The 25,623-nt window shown below is 39.3% G+C and overlaps 1 protein-coding gene across 11 annotated transcripts in view; it reads left to right on the top strand.

The window, feature by feature from the left end:
- The window catches only part of MBNL1 (muscleblind like splicing regulator 1), a 188,733-nt gene that overhangs the window by 144,934 nt on the left and 18,176 nt on the right, over positions 1–25,623 (top strand). For 6 of the 11 annotated variants that reach the window (XM_081328795.1, XM_081328801.1, XM_081328800.1 and 3 more), the window contains 2 exons: positions 8,785–8,985; positions 22,463–22,720. In XM_081328795.1, the coding sequence (XP_081184921.1) occupies positions 8,785–8,985; positions 22,463–22,720 (459 nt within the window). Of the gene's footprint in view, positions 1–8,588; positions 8,655–8,784; positions 8,986–22,462; positions 22,721–25,623 lie in introns of all 11 variants that reach the window. The other 5 variants (XM_081328794.1, XM_081328796.1, XM_081328793.1 and 2 more) reach the window with 1 other exon arrangement.

Below are 25,623 nucleotides of genomic sequence, written 5' to 3'. Positions count from 1 at the left end.
GCCTAATCCATGAATCCATTTGTGTTATATGAGTACACCTGCTCCTTTTTACTAAGTCAGACTAAAATGACTCAGGGAAGGGTAAAGATAGCAACAAACAGTAAACAGAGTTTTGGCAAACAAATTGTAGGGTGGGCAGCGAATGAAATATCTGTGTCATATGTATCCAAAACAGTTATGCTGAATTCCCAAGGCTCTGCATTCCGTGGCTGAAAGCAGTGGCAAGACGGCTTTATTTTGGGCCCAAAATAAATAGATCTCTCAGAGTGAAAACAAGGAGATCCTTAAAGAGCAGATCACCACTTATTATTGAGATCTGGACATATCAAATAACTATAGAAACCTGACTGTTCATCTAAGCCTCTGTCCAGAAAACAGGAGATCAATCAAAAATAGTGCCCCATTCTCTTTCAATGATAAATATACTACAACTGCACCATATTTCTTACAACACTGTCATATTAAACTACCATTTGGAAGGCCTTTATATAAAACAATTTGATTTCTCTTTTTTGTCTTCCCTCAGCCTCCACAGTTAAATAAGAGAGGGCTCTTCTTGGTTAAAAATTGCACCTGGGAAAACCAGCCCCAAATTATCTTTCATACATGAGGAGCGTTGTGCAAAATGAAGCAGGATGATTCTGCATTGTAGAAAGGGAATCAAGGACCTTCATTTCAAACAGTGATGTAGTCACTAAGCGCACACAGTGACTCAGCAGTCATTGAAGTGAATATTTCTTCTGCTGCATTTTAACAGCATGGTAACTTTATCACTCTTGCTCAGTCCAACTGACTGTAGACAACAGGGCAATGATGCTTAAAATATTAAATATCCTGCAGTGCAGGAAAAGAAAATGATGCTAATGTGGTTAGATTATTTTTATTCATATTCTGTACTATAGCAAATATATATAGCAAATAACAAAAAAGCTTCTTTCAACATATAAGAAACAAGAAAAAAGTTAAGGAAATGATTGGTCCATTAGTGGGGGAAAGTGGCAAGAAGGTGACAAGCAACAGGGAGAAAGCAGAACTATTTAACTCGTTTTTTGCATCTGTCTTTACACAAAGGGAAAAACAGTCCAACCTTCCAAAACCAGTGCCATAAAAAACAGAATAGAAACGCAAGTTAAGATAGGCAGGAAAATGGTAAGTGAGCACCTGTCCAGCCTAGACGAGTTCAAATCACCAGGACCAGATGGATTACACCCCGAGGTTCTCAAGGAACTGGCAGACGTGATCTCAGAACCACTGAACTATATTTTTCAAAGATCCTGGAGCACTGGGGAACTACCAGAGGACTGGAAGAGAGCTGATGTAGTTCCCATCTTCAAAAAAGGGAAAAAAAATAGATCCAGGAAACTACAGACCTATCAGCCTGACCTCAATACCTGGGAAGATTCTGGAAAAGATAATCAAACAACAAATCAGCGAACACCTTGATGCGAACAAAGTTATCACTAAAAGCCAACATGGGTTTGTCAAAAACAGATCATGCCAGACAAACCTTATTGCATTCTTTGACCAAGTGACAAAACTAGTGGACCAGAGGAATGCTGTAGATATAATTTACTTGGACTTCAGTAAGGCATTTGATAAAGTAGATCACAACCTACTACTTGATAAGATAGAAAAATGTGGGTTAGATAGCATCACCAGCCGATGGATTCGTAGCTGGCTGACAGGCCGTACTCAGTGTGTGGTCCTCAATGGAACTGCATCAACATGGAAGGAAGTGTGTAGTGGGGTGCCCCAGCGCTCTGATCTGGGCCCAGTGCTCTTCAATATCTTCATTAACGATTTGGATGAGGGGATAGATGGGGAACTCATCAAATTTGCAGACGACACCAAGCTGGCAGGAATAGCCAATACTCCAGAAGATAGGCTTAAAATACAGGAGGATCTGGACAGACTTGAACACTGGGCGCTATCTAACAAAATGAAATTCAATTGTGAAAAAAGTAAGGTTCTACATTTAGGCAGGAAAAATCAAATGCACAGGTATATTATAGGTGGTACCTTGCTCGATAGTAGTAACTGTGAGAGAGATCTCGGAGTCCTAGTGGACAATCACTTCAATATGAGCCAGCAGTGTGTTGCAGCTGCCAAAAAAGCCAACACAGTGCTAGGCTGCATTAACAGAGGGATATAATCAAGATCACGTGAAGTACTAATACCACTTTACAATGCCTTGGTAAGGCCACACCTGGAATGCTGCATCCAGTTTTGGTCACCACGATGTAAAAAAGATGTCGAGACTCTAGAAAGAGTGCAGAGAAGAGCAACAAAGATGATTGGGGGACTGGAGGCTAAAACATAGGGAACGGTTGCTGGAATTAGGTATGTGTAGTTTAATGAAGAGAAGGGTGAGGGGTGACATGATAGCAGTGTTCCAATATCTCAGGGGCTGCCACAAAGAAGAGGGAGTCAAGCTATTCTCCAAAGCACTTGAAAGCAGGACAAGAAGCACTGGATGGAAACTAGTCAAGGAGAGAAGCAACCTAGAACTAAGGAGAAACTTCCTGACAGTTAGAACAACTAACCAGTGGAACAACCTGCCTCCAGAAGTAGTGAATGCTCCAACACTGGAAGTTTTTAAGAAGAGACTGGACAGCCATTTGTCTGAAATGGTATAGCAGGGGGTTGGACTAGATGACCTCCAAGGTCCCTTCCAACTTCTTCTTCTTCTTCTTCTTCTTCTTCTTCTTCTTCTTCTTCTTCTTCTTCTTCTTCTTCTTCTTCTTCTTCTTCTTCTTCTTCTTCTTCTTCTTCTTCTTCTTCTTCTTCTTCTTCTTATTATTATTATTATTATTATTATTATTATTATTATTATTATTATTATTCTGTCAGGTTATTTAAATGTTGACTCACCACCACCACCCCAAATAAATGCATAAACCTCTTTCTTTATGCTAGTCATTAGATTATTTTAAGCTCAAAGGGAGGGAGAGTAAACATCATGTACTATGCACTTATTTTGAATGTACTAGTACAGGCCCCAAGCTGCATCAACTTGAACTTCACCATAGAATGTGAAAAATCAGTGTTAGTCAATACATACAGTAAATGGGAAAATATCCCAATAAGGTTGAAATAAAAAAATGAACTAATGTGAAAAAAATCTTTCCTTTTTGAATATTTGATGGTTACATTTATTAATAGATGTTTCCTACATAAATTCAGAGATCTGTAGATTAGTTGTGGTAGATAATAATCTTTAATATTAATCAGCAGGAATGCATAAAGTGCTTCCAAGGAGAACAGAGTGCCCTTTTCTTCCCAAGAAACTAGTAAACGTCAGTCCCTTTCCCTCCAGTCATAGCAAAAGTTTTATTGGTGCAATAAACATCTTTACAAGTACAAGTACTTACATGCAGTTCTTTACTCCTGCAAGATGTCCTGCATACATACTTTCCTCCACATATGTACTCTTCTTCCTTTACTCCATCTCTTTTTTTCTCCTCTGTCTGTTCATTGTTTTCATCCTCCCAGGGCAAGAATGAAAGTGGGCAAGAGGATGGGAGAAGGAAATAGTTTGGAGTTATAGGTAGTCTTTGATGTAAGACCATTTTTTTAGCAACCATTCAAAGTTCAGTGGCACTGTAAAAAGTGACTTGCCGCTAGTCCCCACACTTATGACCATTGCAGCATGTCTTGACGTCACACGATCGCACTTTGCCATATTTACGACAGTTGCAACATCCCAGTGTTGCATTGCCATTTGTGATATTCCTAGACAAGTTGGACAAAGTCAATGGGGAAGCCAAATCTGCATAACAACTGCAATGAAAAAAGGTTGTAAAATTGATCAGTCACATGATGGCTTACTTAAGACCTCTTTGCTTAGTGACAGAAATTCTGATCACAATTACAGTTATAAGTTGAAGAATATAGATAGTTAGAAAGCATCTTTCAGCAGCAAGTAAATCCAAGAAGAAAGTTTTGTGAAGGAAGATAAACTTCACAAGGTGGAGAGCAGCAGAAAAAACCATATATACTCAGGTTTTAAAGTGGGCAGAGTTTCTACTTAAGTCAGTCCAGAAATCTCAGAGTTAGGGAGTTAAAAGAATGCTAAAATGAACTTTTACTCATGACAAATGACACATTCCATAAAGCAAAGCCAGTTGCAGTGTAGGCCTAGATGGAATTTGGGAGTATCTTATTGATTTCTCTTTTAAAAAGTATCCACATAATCTTTCCCGAAAGTTTGAGAGTTTGTTAAAGAGCTGAAAACAAAAGAATTTACAGTGAAGAAACATGTCTAACAAAACTGTTATACTAATCAGTATAAAATTCCATTTTGATTCATGAAAATGTTATGGACTTCTGAGAGTGTTATGATTTTTGAACTCTTTTTTAAAAAGGTAGCCAGTAACTCAGACCAAATTTTCTAATCCACATCAACTGGTACAGAATTACTCTGATCTTCTTTTTTTCTCATTATATAAAATACTGTGACTTCTTTGTCTTGCATTATTTATTTATTAGATTGTTGTGGGTGACATGATGGCTCAGTGGTTAAAGATGCTGAGCTTGTCAGCAGGAGCTGACAGCCCCAGGTTCAAGAGCTAAGCGCTGCACAATGGATGATTGCCCATCTTTGCCCCAGCTCCTGCCCATCTTAGTAGTTCAAAAGCATACAAATGCAAGTAGATAAATTGGTATACCACTTTGATGGGAAGTTAATGGCATTCCCCATGCCTTGGCATGTAGTCATGCTGTCCCCATGACTACAGAAATGTCTTTGGAAAACACTGGCTCCCTCTGCTAAGAATTGCAGATGAGCATCGCCCCTTGAGTTGGACACAACTGGACAGGGGAAACCTTTACTCTTATTAGATATTTATCTTGCCTTTATTACTTTATAAGTAACTCAAAGTTGTGAACATACTTGGCACTCCTTCCTCCTTTTATTTTCCCCACAACAATAACCTTGTATAGGCTGAAAGAGACTGATTAGTTTAAAGTTAACCAACCAGTTTTTCATGCCTAAGTCAAGACTAAAACTCAGCCACCTGGTTTGTATGCCAGGACCTTAAGCACTATAGCAAACTGGTTCTATGGCAACTTCTCTGGTAAGGCCTTAGCTACCTGTGTCTTACTATTCTTGTTCCCAGTTGGGATCAGCATATTTGAGCACTGGGTCTCATTCCTTTACTGCATTTTGCATATGATAATACAAGAAGAATTTGAGGCAGTAATGTATCACTAATAAGAGTGGGAAGGTGATGACACTGAAGGATGCGGGACATGTTAATGAGATAAATAATTATTAACTTTTAGAAAACATTTTGGCTGGGCAATTAGGTTATCACAAAACATTGGCTTTATTTGCTTTCATTTGTTTTCTCTAGAAGCTCAGTATAGCATTTAGCTCTTAATAATTCCCTTGCTGTGAGATCTTCCATAGGAAGTGCAGTCCATCCATACATTTCTTCAGTGATTATTTCTGATTGTTTCTGAAGGTAAAAGATACATCATTGTTTATTTATTGAGCTGTGAATAGTAGCAGTCATTTGATCAATCTTAGTATATTCAGAAGGGAATGGGAATAAGATTGTTCGGGAATTGTATTACATTTACATTTCAAAGCTCAACTGATATTCCAGTACCAGTATAAAGACTGAAATTTGCTTCTTTTTTGGATTTGCATTTGGCAAGACTGTAGCCTTCAGCACCAAATATATATACATGTGTTTGTATGTTCCTGTATGTATCTATGCATACATGTAGAATTTTTTAAAAAATCTGGAAAGAGGATTAAAAAAACTAACGAAGAAATACACAAAACTAACTAGAGAAAAACAGACCAGAAAATTGGTCTGCAAACCATAGAAAGACATTGAGGGCTAAGCTTCAAGTTATAGGTAGTGCTCAAGTTACAACCATTCATTTAGCAGCCGAAATTAAAAGGCTTTGGAAAAAGTTACAACTGGTACTCACATTTACAACCAGCGCAGCATCTCTATAGTCACAGGATCAAAATTTGTTGGCATTTGCATGTATTTATGATGGTTGCAGCATCCCAGGGCCATATCATCACTATTTGTAACCTTCCTAACCAGCTTCCAACAAGCAAAATCAATAGGGAAAGCCAGATTCACTCAACAACCATGTTGCTAACTTAACAACTGCCAGAGATTTGCTTAACAACCATGGCAAAAAAGTTCATAAAATTGGGTGTGACTCACTTAACAACTGCCTTATTTAACAGTGGAAATTCTGGTCCCAATTGTCCTAAGTCAAGGGCTACCTGTACTTTAAAATCCTGTTATTTCAAGGATAAAAGTTAGAAGTTTGTCTTTCTTTTCATTCTGTTTTTTTAACTGTAGAGCAGCCTTGCTGAACCTAGTTCTCCCCAGATGCATTTAAACTCAGATGCCACAGTCCTAAGGAACTGGCTGGGTTTTGTGGAAAGAAAGATCTAATGCATCTAGAGATCATTTATGTCTGTGGAGATTCTCAGTCATCCAGGTCATAGTTCTCTCAAAGGTCCTTTTTCAAAAGGCAACTTGACCAAAACTGATGAAGCTTCTTGGATAAGAAGCGAAACGTCTTCTTCCTCCACCTAGGAAAAACAGTCCAGTTGCCTTTTGAAAAAGCATTTTTGAGACACCAGATTACTTGAACTAGAGTAGGTGTAGGAAGGCGAATAGGGAATCAACATGCTGGCCAGAGCTTTTTAAGACTTGTGATGGATCACTTTTTGGTAATGAAATACAGGGGACAAGTCCCTGTAATAGGAGGGCAAAGGTTAAACTTTCTTTGTTATTATCCAGCTTTGGAATGCAGATTCTTTGTGAGCTAAATCTTATCCCCTGACTTTATAAATCATCCAAAACATTTGAACTATTTTCACCTTATGTTGTGTGTGTTTGAAACCTGTAACAGGCTTTGACAATTTCACTTGGATGTGAAGGTGGGATATAAAACAATAAAGTACTTCTAATTCCTACATTAGATTATCTATCCCGTCTGTGTAGAGAAGAGACTAGGAAAGAAATTTTTCTGTTGTTTGTCTTTGCTATGCTCTCTCTGTCTATAAGATTAATCTGAACAGTAGTAGTGGCCTAAATGTATACAGTCTACAGCAACTTCCTATGGTTTTACTTTGCAACACTGATAATAATGACAGTTTTTAATTGTATTTTACTATGAGGTTACCTACAAATTATATTATAAATAGCTTTTGAAGAAGAAAAGACCTTTTGAGAGATGCTGTTTTAACATATGTGTATCTTACAATTTAATTGCTCTATGGAAACAATAAAAATGTTCTTCTTTTATAATTGCTGTAAGAATTACATCGGTGCAATATAAATGGTCCCTGCCCAGTTCTATCAGTTGGCTACTAATTAGTATATCTGAAACCTTAACAAGAAATGAGAATTGTCTTTTATCTCCTGCATCGTACAGTTGAGGCTGAAATAATTAATGTCATATATATATAAAATTATCCTGCCTTTGTCTGGTGAAAGCATTGATGGGGAAAACAAGGAAAAATGCAAGAAATTCTTGTAGGTGAAATGTTGTGTTCTTGTTTTGAAATACTAAGAGTTCAAATGATGTATGTACAGGTAGTCCTTCCTTAGCAACCATTCAGATTTATAATGGATCCTCCAAAGGTACTTATGACCTCATTCTAAAGTTCTAGTGGCAAACTCACGCACTCACGCACACACATATTCACACACACCCAAAGTCACATGAACATATTATGGACACTTAGCAACTGGCTCATCTTTATGTCCAGTTGCAGCATTCCATGGTCACTTGACATGATTTACTATGGTTTCCTTGCAGGAAACTGGCTCAAAAGGACAGTTTCCAACAAACAAACGCTCATAACAATACATTGACTGGCTTAATGAATGCAGTGTTCACTTTATGGTCATGGTGTTACCTTAATCACCACCCCAAACAAGGTTGGAAAATCAGGCTGATCGCATGGGTGCCTTGACCTATGACCATCACGATTTAACATCAGAAATCCCAGGCTCTGTAAATGTTTCTTCTTGTAGTATCATCCTAGCTTCTCACATTTATATTAGATAAAGGCAAAAGATTAGAAAGCATCTTCTCTAAGTGGGCATTTACTGATTTGAAAGTGTGGGCTGCCAAGGAGACTTGAGGGGGACAAAAAGAACTCTTTAATGGCAACAATATTAATGCCCTTCTAACATTTTCAAAGGTAAAGCTGAAAAGCATCACCAAAATAAATTCAAATAAAATGCTGAAGCACTTTAAGAATAAGATAGAAAGACAAAATAACCCCCCAGCTTTTCACAGCAGAAAACTACTTGAGAATTTGAACTGACAACTGCAAGACAGTTTTAGGATAAACATTACAATTCTAGTAGCAGCAGGAATCATACATATTGTAGATTATTCCAAAGGAAGGCCAAGAGTACATATCCTGAGTTTTCCTGTGCCTTGGGATGAGTTCCTCTTGGGATGCCTTTTCCAGAAGAAGGAGGCACCCTTCTGATTGCCCCTTTCTGCACCAGTTCTTGTATACCTACTGTGGAAGCATGACTTGATTGTCCAGAACAGGGGAAGTGTGCAAACTTTATCTCCTTCCCTTACAGTTCCTGGGATCATTTGCTGGCTCAAATGCCTTCCTTGAACAGGAAGCTTCTTCCATTTGTGAGAGGGTCAGTTAATATTATTGTCTGCATGCATAAATGTTGCATTATTTCAAAATGATTTAATGTATACAGCTTTTTTGGACTACTATTTACATTTGACTTTCCTGCTCTCTCCCTCTCTTTCTCTTTTTTCCAGCCAATGTTTTCAGTTGCACCAAGCCTAGCCACCAACGCTTCAACAGCCTTTAACCCCTATTTGGGGCCAGTTTCTCCTGGCTTGGTCCCAGCAGAGATCTTGCAAACAGGACCAATGCTGGTTACAGGGAATCCTGGTGTGCCAGTTCCTGCTGCTGCTGCTGCTGCAGCACAGAAGCTAATGCGGACGGACAGATTGGAGGTAGGAAATAATTTGGCTCCCAGTTACGGTTGTTTTGATCAGCCAGGTATGGCTCATTGGTTCTGTAAATGTAATCCTACTTGGGATATTTTATGGAAGAAAGTGCTATTCAGAGAAAAGCCTTTGCCCATCAGCAGTATAATAATGTGATTATAACGTATCCATCTAATTCTTCAAAAGGAACTAATGGATTTCAAACCCCACCAATTTCCGTACTTATCAAAACATTATTATTCCTAACAAGAACAACATTAAAAGCAAATAGATCTTCATCTGCAATAAACTAGGACTAGATTTACACAACATGTTGAATTGGTTTATTGAATTAAACCACCTTCTGTGTTTACACAATACTTTCAGTTACAAGCAAGCTAAACAACCTGGCTTCAGATACGACGGCTCACAAAAAATAATAGTAATAAGGTTAAAACTCAGCTCATCATGTGGTAAAGATGCCGGGTCTTTAACCTGCCCAATAGAGCAAGTTGTATTGAATATTGGAGTCCAATGCAGAGCTGAGTATGTTTAAGTCTTTGCATAGACAAAGTAGCTAGGCCAGTAGCCTAAGTAGTATACTGGGTGGCCCATATAAATTTTTAACATATACTGCCCTGTTCACCGCCCTGAGTCCTTCGGGAGAAGGGCGGTATACAAATAAAATTAATAAATAATAATAAATAATAAATAAATTATTTTTTCAGCTTTTTTTTCCTGAGGTTTTCATGTTAGAGGAGCGTAGAAAACCTCAAAGACAAAAAACATTCTTTAAAATCAATCCCCCCCCCAATTATATTGATTTAAAGTTGGCAATTTTGTAACCAAATTCCATCAGACTCTTCTCAGAAGCATATACTCATCCTTCCATGATGTGAATCCTTTGCTTATCTTAATACTTTTGTATCTGGTAAATTTATAGGCAGTTAATGAACTTCATTTAAATTCCAGCCAGTTTTTTAACATCCTGCAGAGTGCATAACTGTAGTTAAATCCTTAAAATCTTATATCAAATGATGAATCTTTCTTTTAGAGGAAGAAAAAATATTACAGGTAGTCCTCTACTAACAATCATTCATTTAGTGACCATTCAAAGCTACATTGGCACTGAAAAAAATGGCTTGAGACCATTTTTCACACTTGCGACGGTTGCAGCATCCTGATGCTCACATAATCAAAATTCGGATACTTGGCAACTGGTCCATAGTTATGACGGCTGCAGTGTCCCGGGGTGTGATGCATCAGGCCCGCGGGCCGCCATTTTGACACCCCTGCTTTATAGTGTTTGTTTCCTTTTTTCCCTGGTGCAATTTTTTAATTGAAATTTTGGGGGGAGTTGTCCTTATTCATTATACTATATAGAAGTAGCTGAATACTGCTTTTCTCAATGCTATTGAGCGACAATATATTTTGCATTGGTTGATGAGGATTTTTGTACAGCTTACTTTATGTGTGGCGAGGTGTGGCTGTTGAAGGTTTAGTTTTGGTTCATGTGGGTGGGTTTCTGGGATACTTGGTTTTGCATCCTGCCGTTATACAGTTAGTCATGAGGATGTCAAGAATGTTCTCTTTTCTCTGTCTCTGGTGAATTTCATCCCTTTGCATGTTTTGTTAAAGTTTAGAAGAGTGATTTCAATTTGACTTTATTTTAGAATGACCAAGATGTCATTGGCACATTTGAATTCCTACAGTTATTGATCATATTCTTTTATGCCATCTGTACATCTTAGTCATAGTGGATGTGCTCCTTTTCCAGGAATAGTTTCTCATCTGAGAGATTTTAATGGGCCTTTTCAGCATCTTATCACATTGTAGTAAAGCCAGCCCTTAGCCAATTTTCAGCTGCAGTTGGACAATGAAGTCTCCTTTATGCTAGTCCACACTCTGTCTGATTTGTCTTTTAAACACAGACAGAAGGGAAGCATAGTGCTTAGTCATGCTGCTTATTCTTTCTACAATCCACAGAGTATTGGGAATAAATTATATTAAAGGGGTCAGAACTCTCTAAGTCAGCTTAGTAATAACTGAAATAGAACAGGATCTATTTTGGTGTGGAGGAATAAGTCAGCAAGAAGTTTGAAAATGAGATGGATCTAACCAGGGGCTGTAGAAAAAAAAAATTGCCAGCAGATCCTTACAAGAAAGACATTTGGACAGTGGCTCGGGATGCTTTCACTTAGAGACTTCTTTGTTTAACACAAAACTGCCAATCCCAATTATGGACACTAAATGAGGACTTCCTCTATTATTAACAGCTTGGAAAGTCTAAGAAAGCCATCACAACTAACATGGGCTATTGGCAGAAGCCATGTGAATATTTTGTGCATCACAACTCCATTGCACTGGTGATATGAATTATGTGATACAAAGACAACAACTAAGATATCTAATTTACATCATTTGCATATATGAAGTCATGACACATAGATATCACATACCCCCTGCACATACCCCATGTCCACAAAGGGCCATCTTGTTGTTGAATTCACATTTTGTTCTTTTATTATTTAGTCAAAAGCTTTAAATTTTACTGATGTTGTTGCTCTGTGTAGCAGTATGAAAACAAAGGCAGCTTCTAGTCATTCAGACTCTGACTTAAATTAAGGGATTACAGGTTTATAAAAAGGGAGTTTGTACAAGGAAGGTAAACAACAATTTTTATTTAAAAATAACAGCTATCTAAATCTAATTTTGCAAATTTACTTGCATTAGAAAGCTTTCTGCTTCTGGAAAATTCTTGTAAGACTTCTAATATAACACCCTAGTACTTGTAAATTGTAAAGGGAAATTTCTTAGTAGCATGAGAAAAACCATTATTTTATGTTTGTGTCAGATATGAGAAACAATGAGTGAAACAAGTGAGAAACTAACAGAATCATTTTTTTTACACCTTTGGCTGGGAGGGGGGATAGGGAGGAAAGAAACTAGGCTGTTTTATACCAGGTGGGATTATTCAACAATTGACCCAATGCAGCATTTGTTCTTACAATATTTTCAACCGTTAACCTCCAACTCAGAACTCTTTACAATGATTCTGGAAATGCCTAATTACATTAGCTGGCAAGATTCATCTTCCAGAAACTAAAAAATATCTACTCCCTTCTGTCTGCATGTGCATCAACTCCTGACAACTGCCTGGAGAGGTTCCTGCAGTTTTCTTGGCTAGAAGTTGTTTGCCATTACCTCGGCTGAGAGAGATTAGATGGACCAAGAGTCACCCAGCTGGCTTTGTCCCTAAGTCAGGGCTATAATCCTGGTTTCTAGCCTGGTGCTTAACCACTATACCAAATTGGCTCTTACTCTATTGTTTAGAATCTACATAATTCTATCTACATAAATTTAAGAAAGAGTATTATCAATCCTTTCTGATTATTACTAATTCCTCCCCATTGACCAGAGAAGCATAATAGTTGTGGCTCCAGTACTATAATACATAAGTATGTAGGAAGTATATTTTGTGAGGCCAGCGAGTTCTATACTGGAGTAGTTTCCTTTTTAAGGCATTTGGGTTGTTTTTCTTTATCCCTTTTTCTTTGAGAACTAGATCTGCAAAACAGGTCAACTGAATGACTTTAGGTGTTCCCATGAAATAACTTACTGAGTGGAGTTAGTTTAATATTTTATATAACTGAACCTGCTTGGATAAAATTTCACTGTCCCAGTTAAACATGCTAATTTCCTCGGTAACGATTCCTACTGATTTTTCATTCCCACATAGACCAGGAATGTAAGTTACATTTCAACAGATGCTGGTTGGTTTGGGAAGGAAGAGGCTCAACTTAGTGGTAACATAATTATTGTCTTGGGCAAACATCTGATTTGCTATAGTCGCTTTTGCTGGTCAGAGGTACTAACTTGAAGTGAATTAGATAGTGTACAGTTAAACCTTGACTTCAGATCATTTGTTCAGCAACCATTTGAAGTTATGGTGACACTTAATTAAGGGACAGCTAGTCCCCAAAATGTATTTATTTATTTATTAAACAAATTTATATAGCCTCACATACAGTGACCCTAATTGGTGTATAACATTAAAAGTCCACAGTTAAAAATCCACAATAATCCACAATTACAAACCCACCCCAGCCCCTACCCCATGGCAGCAAGAGAATCAAAAGACAACTTGTTCAGCTGTGAATGGGATCTCCAGACCACCTGACAAAACCACGTCTTCAAGGCTTTGCGGAAAACCAACAAGGTGGGAGCTAATTTTTCTCTGGTGAAAATATTATTCAAAGGGAGGGAGCCCCCATAGAGAAGGCCCTTTTCTAGGTCCCACCAGATGTACTTCCTTGAGAGTTGGGACACACTACCTGCCCTGCCTTCCTTCTGCGGTGGACTAGGTAGATGTAATTGAAGAGAGGTGGCCCATCAAATACAAGGTATGGTCATTGCAGTACCCCTGCAGTCACAGGATCAAAATTCAGGCATGTACAGCCCACCCACATTTGGACTGCAAGGGCACTTCAATTCCCCCCACCCAAGGTCACGCACAGCAGTTTCCTTGTAAGACCAGGGAAGATAGCCTCACATGGCCAGCAGCTGCTTCATGAAGTGTAACATTTGGGCATGCCTCAGCAGCAGCAGGAGCAAAAAAAATGGTAAAAGTCAGCTGGATGGCAGAGCGCAGGATGGCAAGGTACCTTGGAGTACAGGGTGACAAGAGTAATTGCAGGCAGGACTTGGCTAAGGCAGATGAGGTTTCCTGGGGTACTGTGGCTTTGCGTCACACTGTGCGAGTGACTGAGTTTGCGCTGAACTGCAACTCAGGTCCATCTCATAGCTTCAGAGTTGTCACATGCTGTTCTGTACCAGCCTGCTACCGGCCCTGCAAAAAAGGCAGGGACAACCCCTTTACAAACGGCAAGAGGCTGGAATTACGCCTGCCAAATTTATTCACATAAAACAGAGCAAGACAAGACACCAACCATAAAACACAAGCTAAGAAGCAGGAACAATCCAAGCGGTTGCCTTCAGCAAACCAGCCCTCCCACACATTCCCCTTAAATACAGTTCAGGGCGTGGCCTCTCTGTGCCTCCTTCCGAGGTGCCCCATTGCCTTCCTCTGTTTACTCCTGACTGACTGCCTCCTGCGTCGGGCGTCCTTGAACAGGGCCAGCTGTGGGTCATCTTCATCCACGCTGTCAGGCTCACACAGCTGGGTCTGCATCGTGACCAGATGAGAGGGGCCTTGCTGGGGGCTCTCATCAAGCTGTCCAATCCCCTCAGCAAGCTCTTCAACACCCCCCTCCTCCTCCTCTGAGTCGTCCGACCCAACTGCCGAACCCACAGGCTGACCCTGAATCACAACACATGCCAAGAAGCCCCTGAGCCACTACATAGCAAGCAGCATCAGATCTGTGTAATTCAGGGCCGCTTGAAACCCCACAAGTCATGGTGCAGGGCAGACAAAAAGGATAGACAGGAGGTAGGGAGAAACTGTTGAAGAGAAGCAGCCCCTTATCAAAGCTTGGAATAGCTTGGATCAGAGTGGATCCTTTGCTAACAACCAATGGAATTCATTTAGCAATAGTAGTGGGGAATATGTCAGGTGCAAATAACCAGGGACATTTTTAAATTCAAAGCCCAGAAGAGTTTGTTATTTCTATCTCTGATATAAAAAACTAGTCAGCTAATGGTCAAAGCTAAATTGGCACTAGATAGGGGTCAACGGAATTCACAGGGGACTGAACTTGGGTCTCTGTTACAACACATTGATTCCAAACTGATGATACATCTAACCCTGCCTTCCAGCTCAGCTTGTACTTCTACAGAAATCCAGAATTACCCCTCCTAAGTGAAGTAATCATATGACATGCTTTATGACCACATCGCTTAGCCTCAGAAATTCTGGTCTCAATTACTATCATAATTCAAGGACTATCTGTATATCAACATCAATACTTAGAGAAAATAATATTCCAACAATTATGGAATACTGAATTGTTTTGTAAGACTTTGGCCATAATCAATCAGCCTTCCTGTTCAGACATAGACACCCAGGTTAAGGACAGCTTCAGAGGGCAGGTTCAGGGGAAGAATAATGATTTGTAAACATTTTCTCCAAGGTTGACATTTGCAGGCAGCACTGGAGGAGCTGTAACTGTAAGCTGGGCCTGTGGAGTGTCTGCAATATTGATTAGTAATTGGAAGAAAGCACAGCAAGGATGATGCAAACGGAGAGGAATGACTGAAAGTGCTTTTCTTTTTCAGGGCTAATTGGGCAATTTTCCATCTGCTATTATTTGTTTTGCTGAGTCTAGGGGACTTTTCTCTGGAGTGGGGGACTCCTGCTTTGCTGTGTGTTAAGTATGGAACACAGTAGTTCTGCTGTCATTTTCACAGTTCTCCAAGGAACAGTCCTGCCAACCAACCAGTGAACCAAGGTGTTTTTTTTCCTTCTAGGGCAGCGGTAGGCAACCTCGGCTCTTTTATGACTCATGGACTTCAACTCCCAGAATTCCTGAGTCATAGAGCCTTGGTGGAGCAGTGGGCTAATGCCTCCTTAACTAACACCAGCTGCCTGCAATTAGTACAGGTTCGCATCCCACCAGGCTCAAGGTTGACTCAGCCTTCCATCCTTCTGAGGTAGGTAAAATGAGGACCCAGATTGTTGGGGGCAATAAACTGACTTTGTAATAATGCCGCTTGGGCCCCCCCCGAAAGCCCTAATAAGCAGGCATATACATAGAATGAAGGCTATTGCTAAGCACATTGATTTGTGCTTTAGATTGTAAGCCGCCCTGAGTCTTCGGAGAAGGGCGGGATATAAATGGGATTAAAATAAGTAAAATAAAATAAATAAAATGAGTCATAAAAGAGCCGAGGTTGCCTACCCCTGTTCTAGGGCATTAGTTGCAACTTTTTTGGAAGCTGTAGCTGTTACTTTAGACAGGAAGTCCCTATTTTTCAGAGTGAGTCAGGTCTGCCTGTTCAACTATCTTTCCCACTATAAATAGGCAGCAGCTATTTGTGTGGGACATGATCAGTCTCTCCCCTCCAACTACAGACATCTTATTGCTAACATTTACATAGAGGTCTTAAATTTGCCAATTTCTTTTCTAGTCCCAGCCATCCTGAGTTAAGTAGATTATTATTATCCTGATCACATTGGTGAAAAATAAGTCAAAATAATTTTATTTTCATCAACATATCGAATTCTACCCTGAGATGTAGTTATGCAGTACATTATTCATTCCTGTGCAAGACTATTTCCATTTAACTTTTCTAAATAACTCAGACAGCAGCAGCATCAAGCTAATCACAGCTAATCCTAGAAACTAAGCAACATGAGGCAATGGGTGTGGGGGGGGTGGAGACAAATTTGGGAATACCCGAAATGAAAGGTGAATTGGGAAGTTGAGAAATATCCTGGAAAAGGCAATTGGTCACAGCTGTAATATTTACCCAACAATAGCTGGGCTTGAGGATGTCTTTACCTTAAAAAAATACTTCACTTAAGACCTCAGTCTGCATTCTGGATGGATTCAGATGGATTCTCAGAATACCAAGATAAAACTAACTTACCCTGGTATTATTATACCATCTAGCCTAGTATTATTAGAATTGGCTGGTGATAATAGACATAGTGCAACAAGCAATGGAATGTTTTAATTACAGTTGAATAAGCTGTTTTTTTCTATTTCATATAAATGCTATGTCAAAGCGAATTATAATTACAAAGCTTAGTTCCCAAACCACTAGAACTGAATTTACATGATACACTAAATTCGAGTCAAACAAATCACTTAGCACAACGCCTGAGATCAGACAATAGTTAGGATTGCCTTGTCGTGGAACTGTCAAGGTTCTGACAGAGAGAAAGAGATAAATAAAGTAGAACCCCAAGGCTTGCAAATTCCTCAAAAGTGAAACCAAATCTGAAGACACACGAAACAATTTCCCAATACAAAGTTAAAAAATCCCACCCATAGCAACTATGTTCCCCAATACATCTTCTCGGTGGGGTTTTTATGCAACACCAAGCCTGCAGTCCCGGGAGCAGCCGATGACCTTGGGACAAAATATTATTTTGACTAGCGAAGCACCTGGGCAACCCCCCCCCCCCGTTCTATGTGGCAACCGAAAATGAATAGGAAAAATGGCTGCAGCCATGCTCATTTGTAGAGTTGACAGAACTATATAACCCTCTATTAGAGTGTTCTGAGGATACCAGTTCTAGAAAGCTGATTGATCTAATTGAATTGAATTAGTAGTATGAATTCTGTGCAACTTCACACTTTTAAATAAGCAATGAGATAACCCTATAGCTCCACAAATCAGTCCAGGTAAGTAACTTTAAAATAGTTAAGATCAGATATCAGGTTGGAGAACAGTGACATAAAGTGCATTTTTAGTGTTTATTTAATATTCTCTAAAGTTCTAGATACTCCTTCTTTCCTTCCTTTTTCTTTCTTTCTTTCTTTCTTTCTTTCTTTCTTTCTTTCTTTCTTTCTTTCTTTCTTTCTTTCTTTCTTTCTTTCTTTCTTTTGCATTATAGTGTTGAGAATGGGTTGAAGTTGTATAAACTTTTATTAAAGTTAAACAGTGCATGGATAAGAAACCATTTGAGAACTATATGAACAAACAGGAATTTAATTGAAATAAATAAAGCAACTATAGAAAAATATTTCTGAAGTTGTCCAGCTAAAGAAACTATTTATCCTTGCAAACAAGTGTTAACAAAGACTTTTATCAATTATGACATATTCATAGTACCATCAGACTTGATGAACCAATTATATTTGACTTGATTAATGATAAATCATGATTTACAAACTACATTGGCAGGTTCATGCTAAATGCTGAAACAAAAGTCTAACAAAATGCTACTTTATCGATTGGTTGTCTTGTACAAACGGTGGTTTTCAGAATCCACATGTTTTGATTTTGCCAGAAGAGTAGATGAGTTCATTGTCCATTTCACTGTAATGTTCACTTGGGTGGACATAAGGAAAGCCCCTTCCCAAATGGAAGAATTGTATTGCCAGTATTTTTACTGGGTGTCCAAGTCCATAAGAGTATGCTTAGGAAGCAAATAACAATAAAAACACAGACAATACACTTCGGAAATTAAAGATATACCAAATAGATTTAAAATACACTATAGAGGACTTCTTAATTCAAATTATTAAATTAAATTATTAAATTAAATTAAATTTAAATTAATTCACCCAACCCATCTCAATGCCTGAGAGAATGCCCAAATTTTCACATCATCAGGGTTGGAGCCATACAGCTCATGAAAGTGGGTTGTTCCATAGGGTAGGTGCTACAACAGAAGGCAGGCTTCCTATTTTCCAAAAGATTAATATTGTTTAATCAAAGGACAGAGACTACTGGAGATACAGGGCCCTACAACTAGTCAGATCTTATGCCACCAAGGGCTCTACGGTGGTCACCACTACCATGACTTTACCTGGAAGTGAACCTACTGTGATCTGCCCATTCTGTCCCATGCTGAACAAGCTGTAGCTTCCAGATGGATTTTAAGACAGGTCATTGTATTATATTCCAATAGTCCACTCTTAAAGTGACTAGACTCAAGCATGATGTTCTGTTCCAGCCTACGACCGGCCCTGTTTGTGTGTCAGGGACAACCCCTTTTTCCTTTTTACAGTCAATAGGCTGGAAAAACCCAACCCAAATTTATTTACAGTTCAAACAAAAAAGCAACAGAATATTTCCTTCAATAAATGAATCAAAATATCAAACAAGAGTCAACAAACAAGAGTTAAACAGAAGTATCAAGAACAGACCAGGATTCCCTTAGAATGTCTCCAAACGGTTGCCTTCAGCTACCAGCCCCGCCCACACCTTCCCCTTTTATTATCAGTCCCAAGGCGTGGCTTCTCACTGCCTTCTCCTCCTCTCACTGAGTTGCCTCATTGATTTTCTCTGCTCTGCTCTGCTGGATTGCCTTCTTCTAGCATCTCTGAACAGATTCAGTTGTGACTCTTCTGAGTCCGACACCTCGTACTCACACAGCTGAGCCTCATGAGGAACATGACTGGAGGGGCCAGGCTGAGAGTCCTGCAGTGCATCAGAGCCTCCCTCTGACACCAAAGGCTCTCCAAACCCCTCCTCCTCCTCCTCAGATTCATCAAACTCAGCTGCTGGGAGCACAGGCTGACACTGAATCACAACACGAGTCATAAACTGGACAGCCTCTTGATACAGGTTACAGGTGTAACTGGCACACTAGATGAATATATGCAAAGGCCTTCTTGGCTAGAGCTGCCCCATGCTCTTCAATCAAGAGTGTTCAAGAAGATCCTCAGATTATACACTGGCTTAAATGGAGAATTTGAATCCCATACAAGGTTACAGATGGACAGTCCCAAATTTGGAGAGCCCAGATATCCACAGTCATGTTGATGTAGAAGGGTCAAGTGTTGAGCCTGAAAGCAAATACAGATGCGGGCCTACAGGCCAATCTCTTGTCTCCTGTCAACTACCCATAAGGAAAGCAGGAGAACCACTATAATCCATTGCCCAGCACACCAGTCCCCATAGCAGATCCTCACAATATAAAAATCCTCTTATATCAAGAAGAACCATCATATTGCTCCCATTCTGTGTTCACCAAATGTCATTGGCAAGTGTGATCCATGCTAGTTCCATTCTGTGCCCTGATGTGAAATGGATCTGGATTTCCTCTAAGATATGAAAAGGAAAATTGAGACACTGGATACATAAGGTATTGTCCATAATTGTTGTCTCTGTCCGTCACTTTTGAGAAGTAGTCATATTGCCTCTTTTAAGTTCAGAGAAGCTACCTCCTCCCTCAGATGTCAACATCACCCCTTAGGATCCAAACACAAGTTAACAACCCAGAAATGTCATGAATCTAAGAAAATTTCGGCCATCTACAATCTCTCCATTTTCTTGTTATATAGAAAACTAAGGTTAGCCTTCCTGAGAAATTGATTGGTCTGACTCTGGCCTAACCAATGGGACTAACATCAGGTTTGCAAGTCTGATTGTGTTTTACTTCCTTCCCCTTCTTATAGTTGAATTCAGTGAATTGTTCCCAAGTGTTATCTGGTAGTTTTGGATTTGGAAAATCCCATCATCCTGGCAAGAGAGCTTGTGCATCTCTGTGAAGGTCATCTTCCTGTCTTTAGAGACACAGGACCCCTCACACATAGTCAGATACCCTTCTGTATTCAGCAATTAATGTAAATTTTAGATAATTATGGGTTGACACACTGCACTTCACTGTGCTGCCTGAAAGGCAATCTCGGGAGAATCTGCCATCTCAGACAATTTTCAAGAAGCCCTATTTCATAAATCTCACACTGGATGTGAAATCAGTATGTCGTTTTCTATTTCCCCCCCTCTTTCCTTTCAATCAGGTCTGGTTTATAGAGACTGCCTAGATGAGTCTTGCAATTTCTTTGGTGAGGTTTTTCAGAAGCTTTTCCCAGTTTTTAGCCTGATGCCTTAACTGCTACACCAAACTGGCTGCTTTTCTTATCAATGCATATTATAAGAGATTTAAAACATAGGCTGCAGGTTGCTCCCTCTTAAGGCCTAATTAGAACCACTTTGGTGTAGTGGGAGACTCTTGAGTTCTAATCCAGATTTAGGCATAAATCTAGCTGGATGACCTTGGGCCAGTCCAGTTACTTTCTCTGAGCCCTCGGAAGGTGACAAAGGCAAACCACTTCGGAAAAACCTTGTCAAGAAAGCTATAGGGACTGACCATGCAGTTTCTGAGAATTGGGTGTAATTGAACTCAGAATGAAAGAAAAAGACGTAATTGCCTTGGGCACAGGTCTGCAACCCACGGCTCCGGAGCCGCATGCGGCTCTTTCAGCCATCTCCTGTGGCTCCCTGTCATCTGCCACGTGCAGTCCCAAAAAAAAAGTGGGACTAAAAAAGTTCAACCAATGAATTCAAATATGCAGGGTAGGTGCATATCTCGCCTTGGCTCCACTCTTCAGTCAAACCGTGTTCTGCACATGCGCGCATGTACGCACATGTGCACACATTTTTTGCAGCTCCCAGTTTTTCCTTTTGTGAGGGAACCGGTTCCGAGTGGCTCTTTCACTGTTTCAGGTTGCTGACCCCTGGCCTTGGGCATGCAGATTGAAGGAAACCTTTTTATGCCTCTCCTTGATGCTTGCTTACCTTTCATTTAATATGATTCACAATAAAGTCTGAAATAATTGCAAGAGAATGATGTTCACATTACATTATTTTCTTTGGTTCACTTTCAAATATTCATCATAACCCTTTCTGCATGTTAAATTACAGTTTTAATCTTAATAATGAAAAAAAACCTATTAATGGAAAAACACTGAATTTAAATGTATTTTAGAAGGAAAGTGAAGAGCAAGATTTTTAAAAAATACATATACTTGTGCCCCCTCTTGTGTCGAAATTGTGAACAGCAGAGATAATAAATGCAGCTGATGTCTGGTGTAGCTAATAGAGCTCAGAATATGCTGTGTCAAAATCTACGCTGCAATTTCTTAGAAGGATTGCTTTTTAAAAAAAGATGTCTGTTTTTTTACCTTATTTTTACTTTGCATAGAAATTATTTGGAATTTCTCTTGGAGATGTTTTTGAACATATTATTTAAGGTGGTAGAAGGACCATTCCTATTGTTATATTCTGCTATACAGTTTTTCCAACAGCCTGAAGCTTCATGATATGTTAATTGAACTCTGGGATGACTGGAGAGGGGGCTGTATATTAAAGAATACACTACCCAAAAGTATTTGAGATGTTGGATTAGGAATAGGAAAACCTAAGAGTCCATTCTTAGCCATGACCACTTAATTATTGTTTCTCTGCCGAATCTACTTCATAGGGCATCCATTGCCATTGAGAGGCCAAAGTGAAGCAAAGCTATGTAAGGACTTTGGGGAAAGATGGGGATAAATCTAGCAAACAAATAATAAATACATAGATAAATAGAAAGAGATTCAGTTTTGTCCGAAAGCTAGCTGGATGACATTGGCCCAATTAATCTCTCTTAGTCCAGTTCACCTCACAGGGTTATTGTTGTGAGGAGAACAGGAGGAAGAAGGAGTATTGGATATGTTCACTGCCTTGAGTTGTTTACAAAAAATAAAGGTGGGATATTAAATAAATGCAAGATGATGACATAACCAAAATATTGTCCATTAAAAACCATGAAGAACAGATTATCTTACATTAGATTGAATGCAAGAGAATTTCTTAGAAATAACATCAAAAATTTAACTCATTTGAACGCTTAGTGTAGTTGACTTGAATTGGAAATACTTTGCTTTTAAATTTGGGAAGCTGTTGAGTTACGTACATAAGCCAAACTATCAGAATGAGAATTAAGAAGCTCATCCAAGCATAAAAAAGCAAAGATATCTTCTCAAAGTAAAACAAAACAGAGTGGTTGAGAATTATTTATCAGTTGTTCCAGAATAACTTCCAGCTTGTTGGGTTTAGTTTCTTTCCTGAAGTAATTTTACTTGCATTTTTTTCCTGCTGGTAGGTATGTCGAGAGTATCAGCGTGGCAACTGTAACAGAGGAGAAAATGATTGCCGGTTTGCTCACCCTGCTGACAGTGCAATGATTGATACCAACGACAATACTGTTACTGTCTGTATGGATTACATCAAAGGGAGATGTTCAAGGGAAAAGTGCAAATATTTTCACCCTCCAGCCCATCTGCAAGCTAAGATCAAAGCTGCCCAGTACCAGGTCAATCAAGCAGCAGCTGCTCAGGCAGCAGCTACTGCAGCAGCCATGGTAAGTCCAGAAAAACAAATCAAATATATCTATCTCATTGTCAGCCACTCAGCACTGCTAATGAATTGAACCTCCTTACTAAAGATAGGACGGTTTGGGTATCCCATTCCACTTCAGTAAGCTGACAAGCATGTGATGCCAGTTCTGCTCTTACATACTGTCAGATTCTACTAAAACATGTAGTCAGTTTGTCTATGTGTATATTGTGCATAGATGTACATGCCAGATGTACATATTAGCTTTGTGCCTAGACTACATAGTGAGAAGCAGTAATTTATTATGGATTACCTGTACATCGATATTATTGACATGCATGCGTATAAACCCTGACTGGCAAGTTTTTACATCATATGCTACATAAGAATTACACAAGGAACTGATGCATTCTTCAGTAGATCCCATGATCTGTCATTTTCTGTACTCCATTTCCATCTGCAAAGAACTATACCATCAGAGAGGTGCAAATTTTTGTATAATTGATCTTATAGCTGGAAGTCCAGTTGCCTCTTGAAAAAGTGTCTTTGGGAGAATTGATCTTATACTGCCTTACTTTTACTTCCGTTTTCCTTGGAAGAGATTTCCCCCCTGCTAGAATTCATTTTGTGCATTCATTTGCACAGAGTTGCCTTGAGGTGAGATGGACAGCAAACAAATTTAATAAACAAATGAATTTGCTTAGTGAATAGCTTAAATTACATTTAGCTAGCAGCAACTCAAAGTGTTTAATGATTCTGGACATAGCTACAGTTTGCAAACTTATTTTAGAGATGATTTATTCTTTTCTGCCTGTTGACCTTTTTATGTACTGTATAAGGTGATTTGCAGCAACACCTGTCCAAAATTTACATATACCAAACAAAACCTCACTCTTGTTTCATATGGGAGGACACAGTGTTAGTGATCTAGCTCATTGAAATTGAACACTAAGCATGCATTTGAGAATATATCCTGACAAACATGTCTAAGCTCATTTTCTTACGCGGTTAACAGTCTCAGTTTAAAGGCAAAGAAATTTATTTATTTTCTTCATTGGGAAAGAAAACGTTGTTAGAATTCTCACATGGGATATTCTTGCACTTACTAGTTTTGAGGTGGCTATGGAATATGTTTGAATATCTGCCTTTCAGTGGATATGTTGTAAATGCACAGTTTACCTGCATCTCACCCTTTGGTAAAATCCCAAGGACAGACATGACAGAAATCATTCCATGAGGCATTTTCAGACCCAAGAAACACGAGAGCTTGGGAGACTATAGAGCTTTATAAAAATATTTAAAAGGAAGACAAATAATACTTTCCCATTCCCTCACAATAATAAATCAAAGTCAAAAGTACCAACAGAAGAATTTCTAAAGAAATTCTGAATCTTTTGAAGATACAAATGGAAAAGAGAGGAAAGTTTAGGAATTGGAAGATGGATTTCTACTTGGATTACAGTTGCAAGAAAAAGTATGTGAACCCTTTGGGATTACGTGGAGTTTTGCATGAATTGGCCATAAAATGCACTCTAAACGTCATGTAAGTCACAACAATAGAAAAACACAGTCTGCTTAAAATAATACTACACAAACATTAGCTGTTGTCATGTTTTAATTGAACATAAGATGGAAATATTCACAGTGCAGGGTGGAAAAAGTATGTGAACCCCTAGCTTAATGACTTCTCCAAGAGCTAATTGGAGCCAGGAGTGAGCCAACCTTGACTCCAATCAGTGTGATGATATTGGATGTGTTGCTGACAGCCGTCCTGCCCTTTAAAAACACACACCTGTTTTGGGTTTACTGGTCTCAAGAAGCACTGTCTGATGTGAACCATGCCTCGCAGAAAAGAGCTCTCAGAAGACCTACGGTCAAGAATTGTTGACTTGCATGAAGCTGGAAAGGGTTACAAAAGTATCTTCAAAAATCTTGATGTTCATGTGTCCACGGTAAGACAGACTGTCTACAAATGGAGAAAGTTTAGCACTGTTGCTACTCTCCCTAGGCGTGGTCATCCTGTAAAAATGACTGCAAGAGCACAGCGCATAATGCTTAATGAGGTAAAGAAGAATCCTAGAGTATCAGCTAAAGACCTACAGAAATCTCTGGCACATGCTAACATTTTTGTTGACACATCTACAATAAGGAAAACATTAAACAAGAATGGAGTACATGGGAGGACACCACGGAGGAAGCCATTGCTGTCCCCAAAAAAATATTGCAGCACGTTTGAAGTTTGCAAAAGAGCACCTGGATGTTCCACAGCACTACTGGCAAAATATACTGTGGACAGATGAAACCAAAATTGAGTTGTTTGGGAAAAACACACAACACTATGTATGGAGAAAAAAAGGCACAGCACACCAACATCAAAACCTCATCCCCACTGTAAAACATGGTGGAGGGAGCATCATGGTTTGGGGCTGCTTTGCTGCCTCAGGGCCTGGACGGATTGTTGTCATTGATGGGAAAATGAATTCCAGAGTTTATCAGGACATTTTGCAGGAAAACGTACGACCATCTGTCCGCCAACTGAAGCTCCGCAGAGGATGGGTGATGCAACAGGACAATGACCCAAAGCATACAAGTAATTCAACAAAACAATGGCTTCAACAGAACAGAATACGCCTTCTGGAGTGGCCCAGTCAGAGTCCTGACCTCAACCCGACTGAAATGCTGTGGCATGACCTTAAGAGAGTGATTCACACCAGACATCCCAAGAATATTGCTACACTGAAACAGTTTTGTGCAAAGGAGTGGTCCAAAATTACTCCAGATCGTTGTGCAGGTCTGATCCGCAACTACAGGAAACGTTTGGTTGAGGTTATTGCTGCCAAAGGAGGGTCAACCAGTTATTAAGTCCAAAGGTTCACATACTTTTTCCACCCTGCACTGTGAATGTTTCCATCTTATCTTCAATTAAAA

This window comes from Vipera berus (assembly GCF_964194415.1).
Source record: "Vipera berus genome assembly, chromosome: 5".
Lineage (NCBI taxonomy): Eukaryota > Metazoa > Chordata > Lepidosauria > Squamata > Viperidae > Vipera > Vipera berus.
This window is presented reverse-complemented; position numbering and strand designations above follow the sequence as displayed.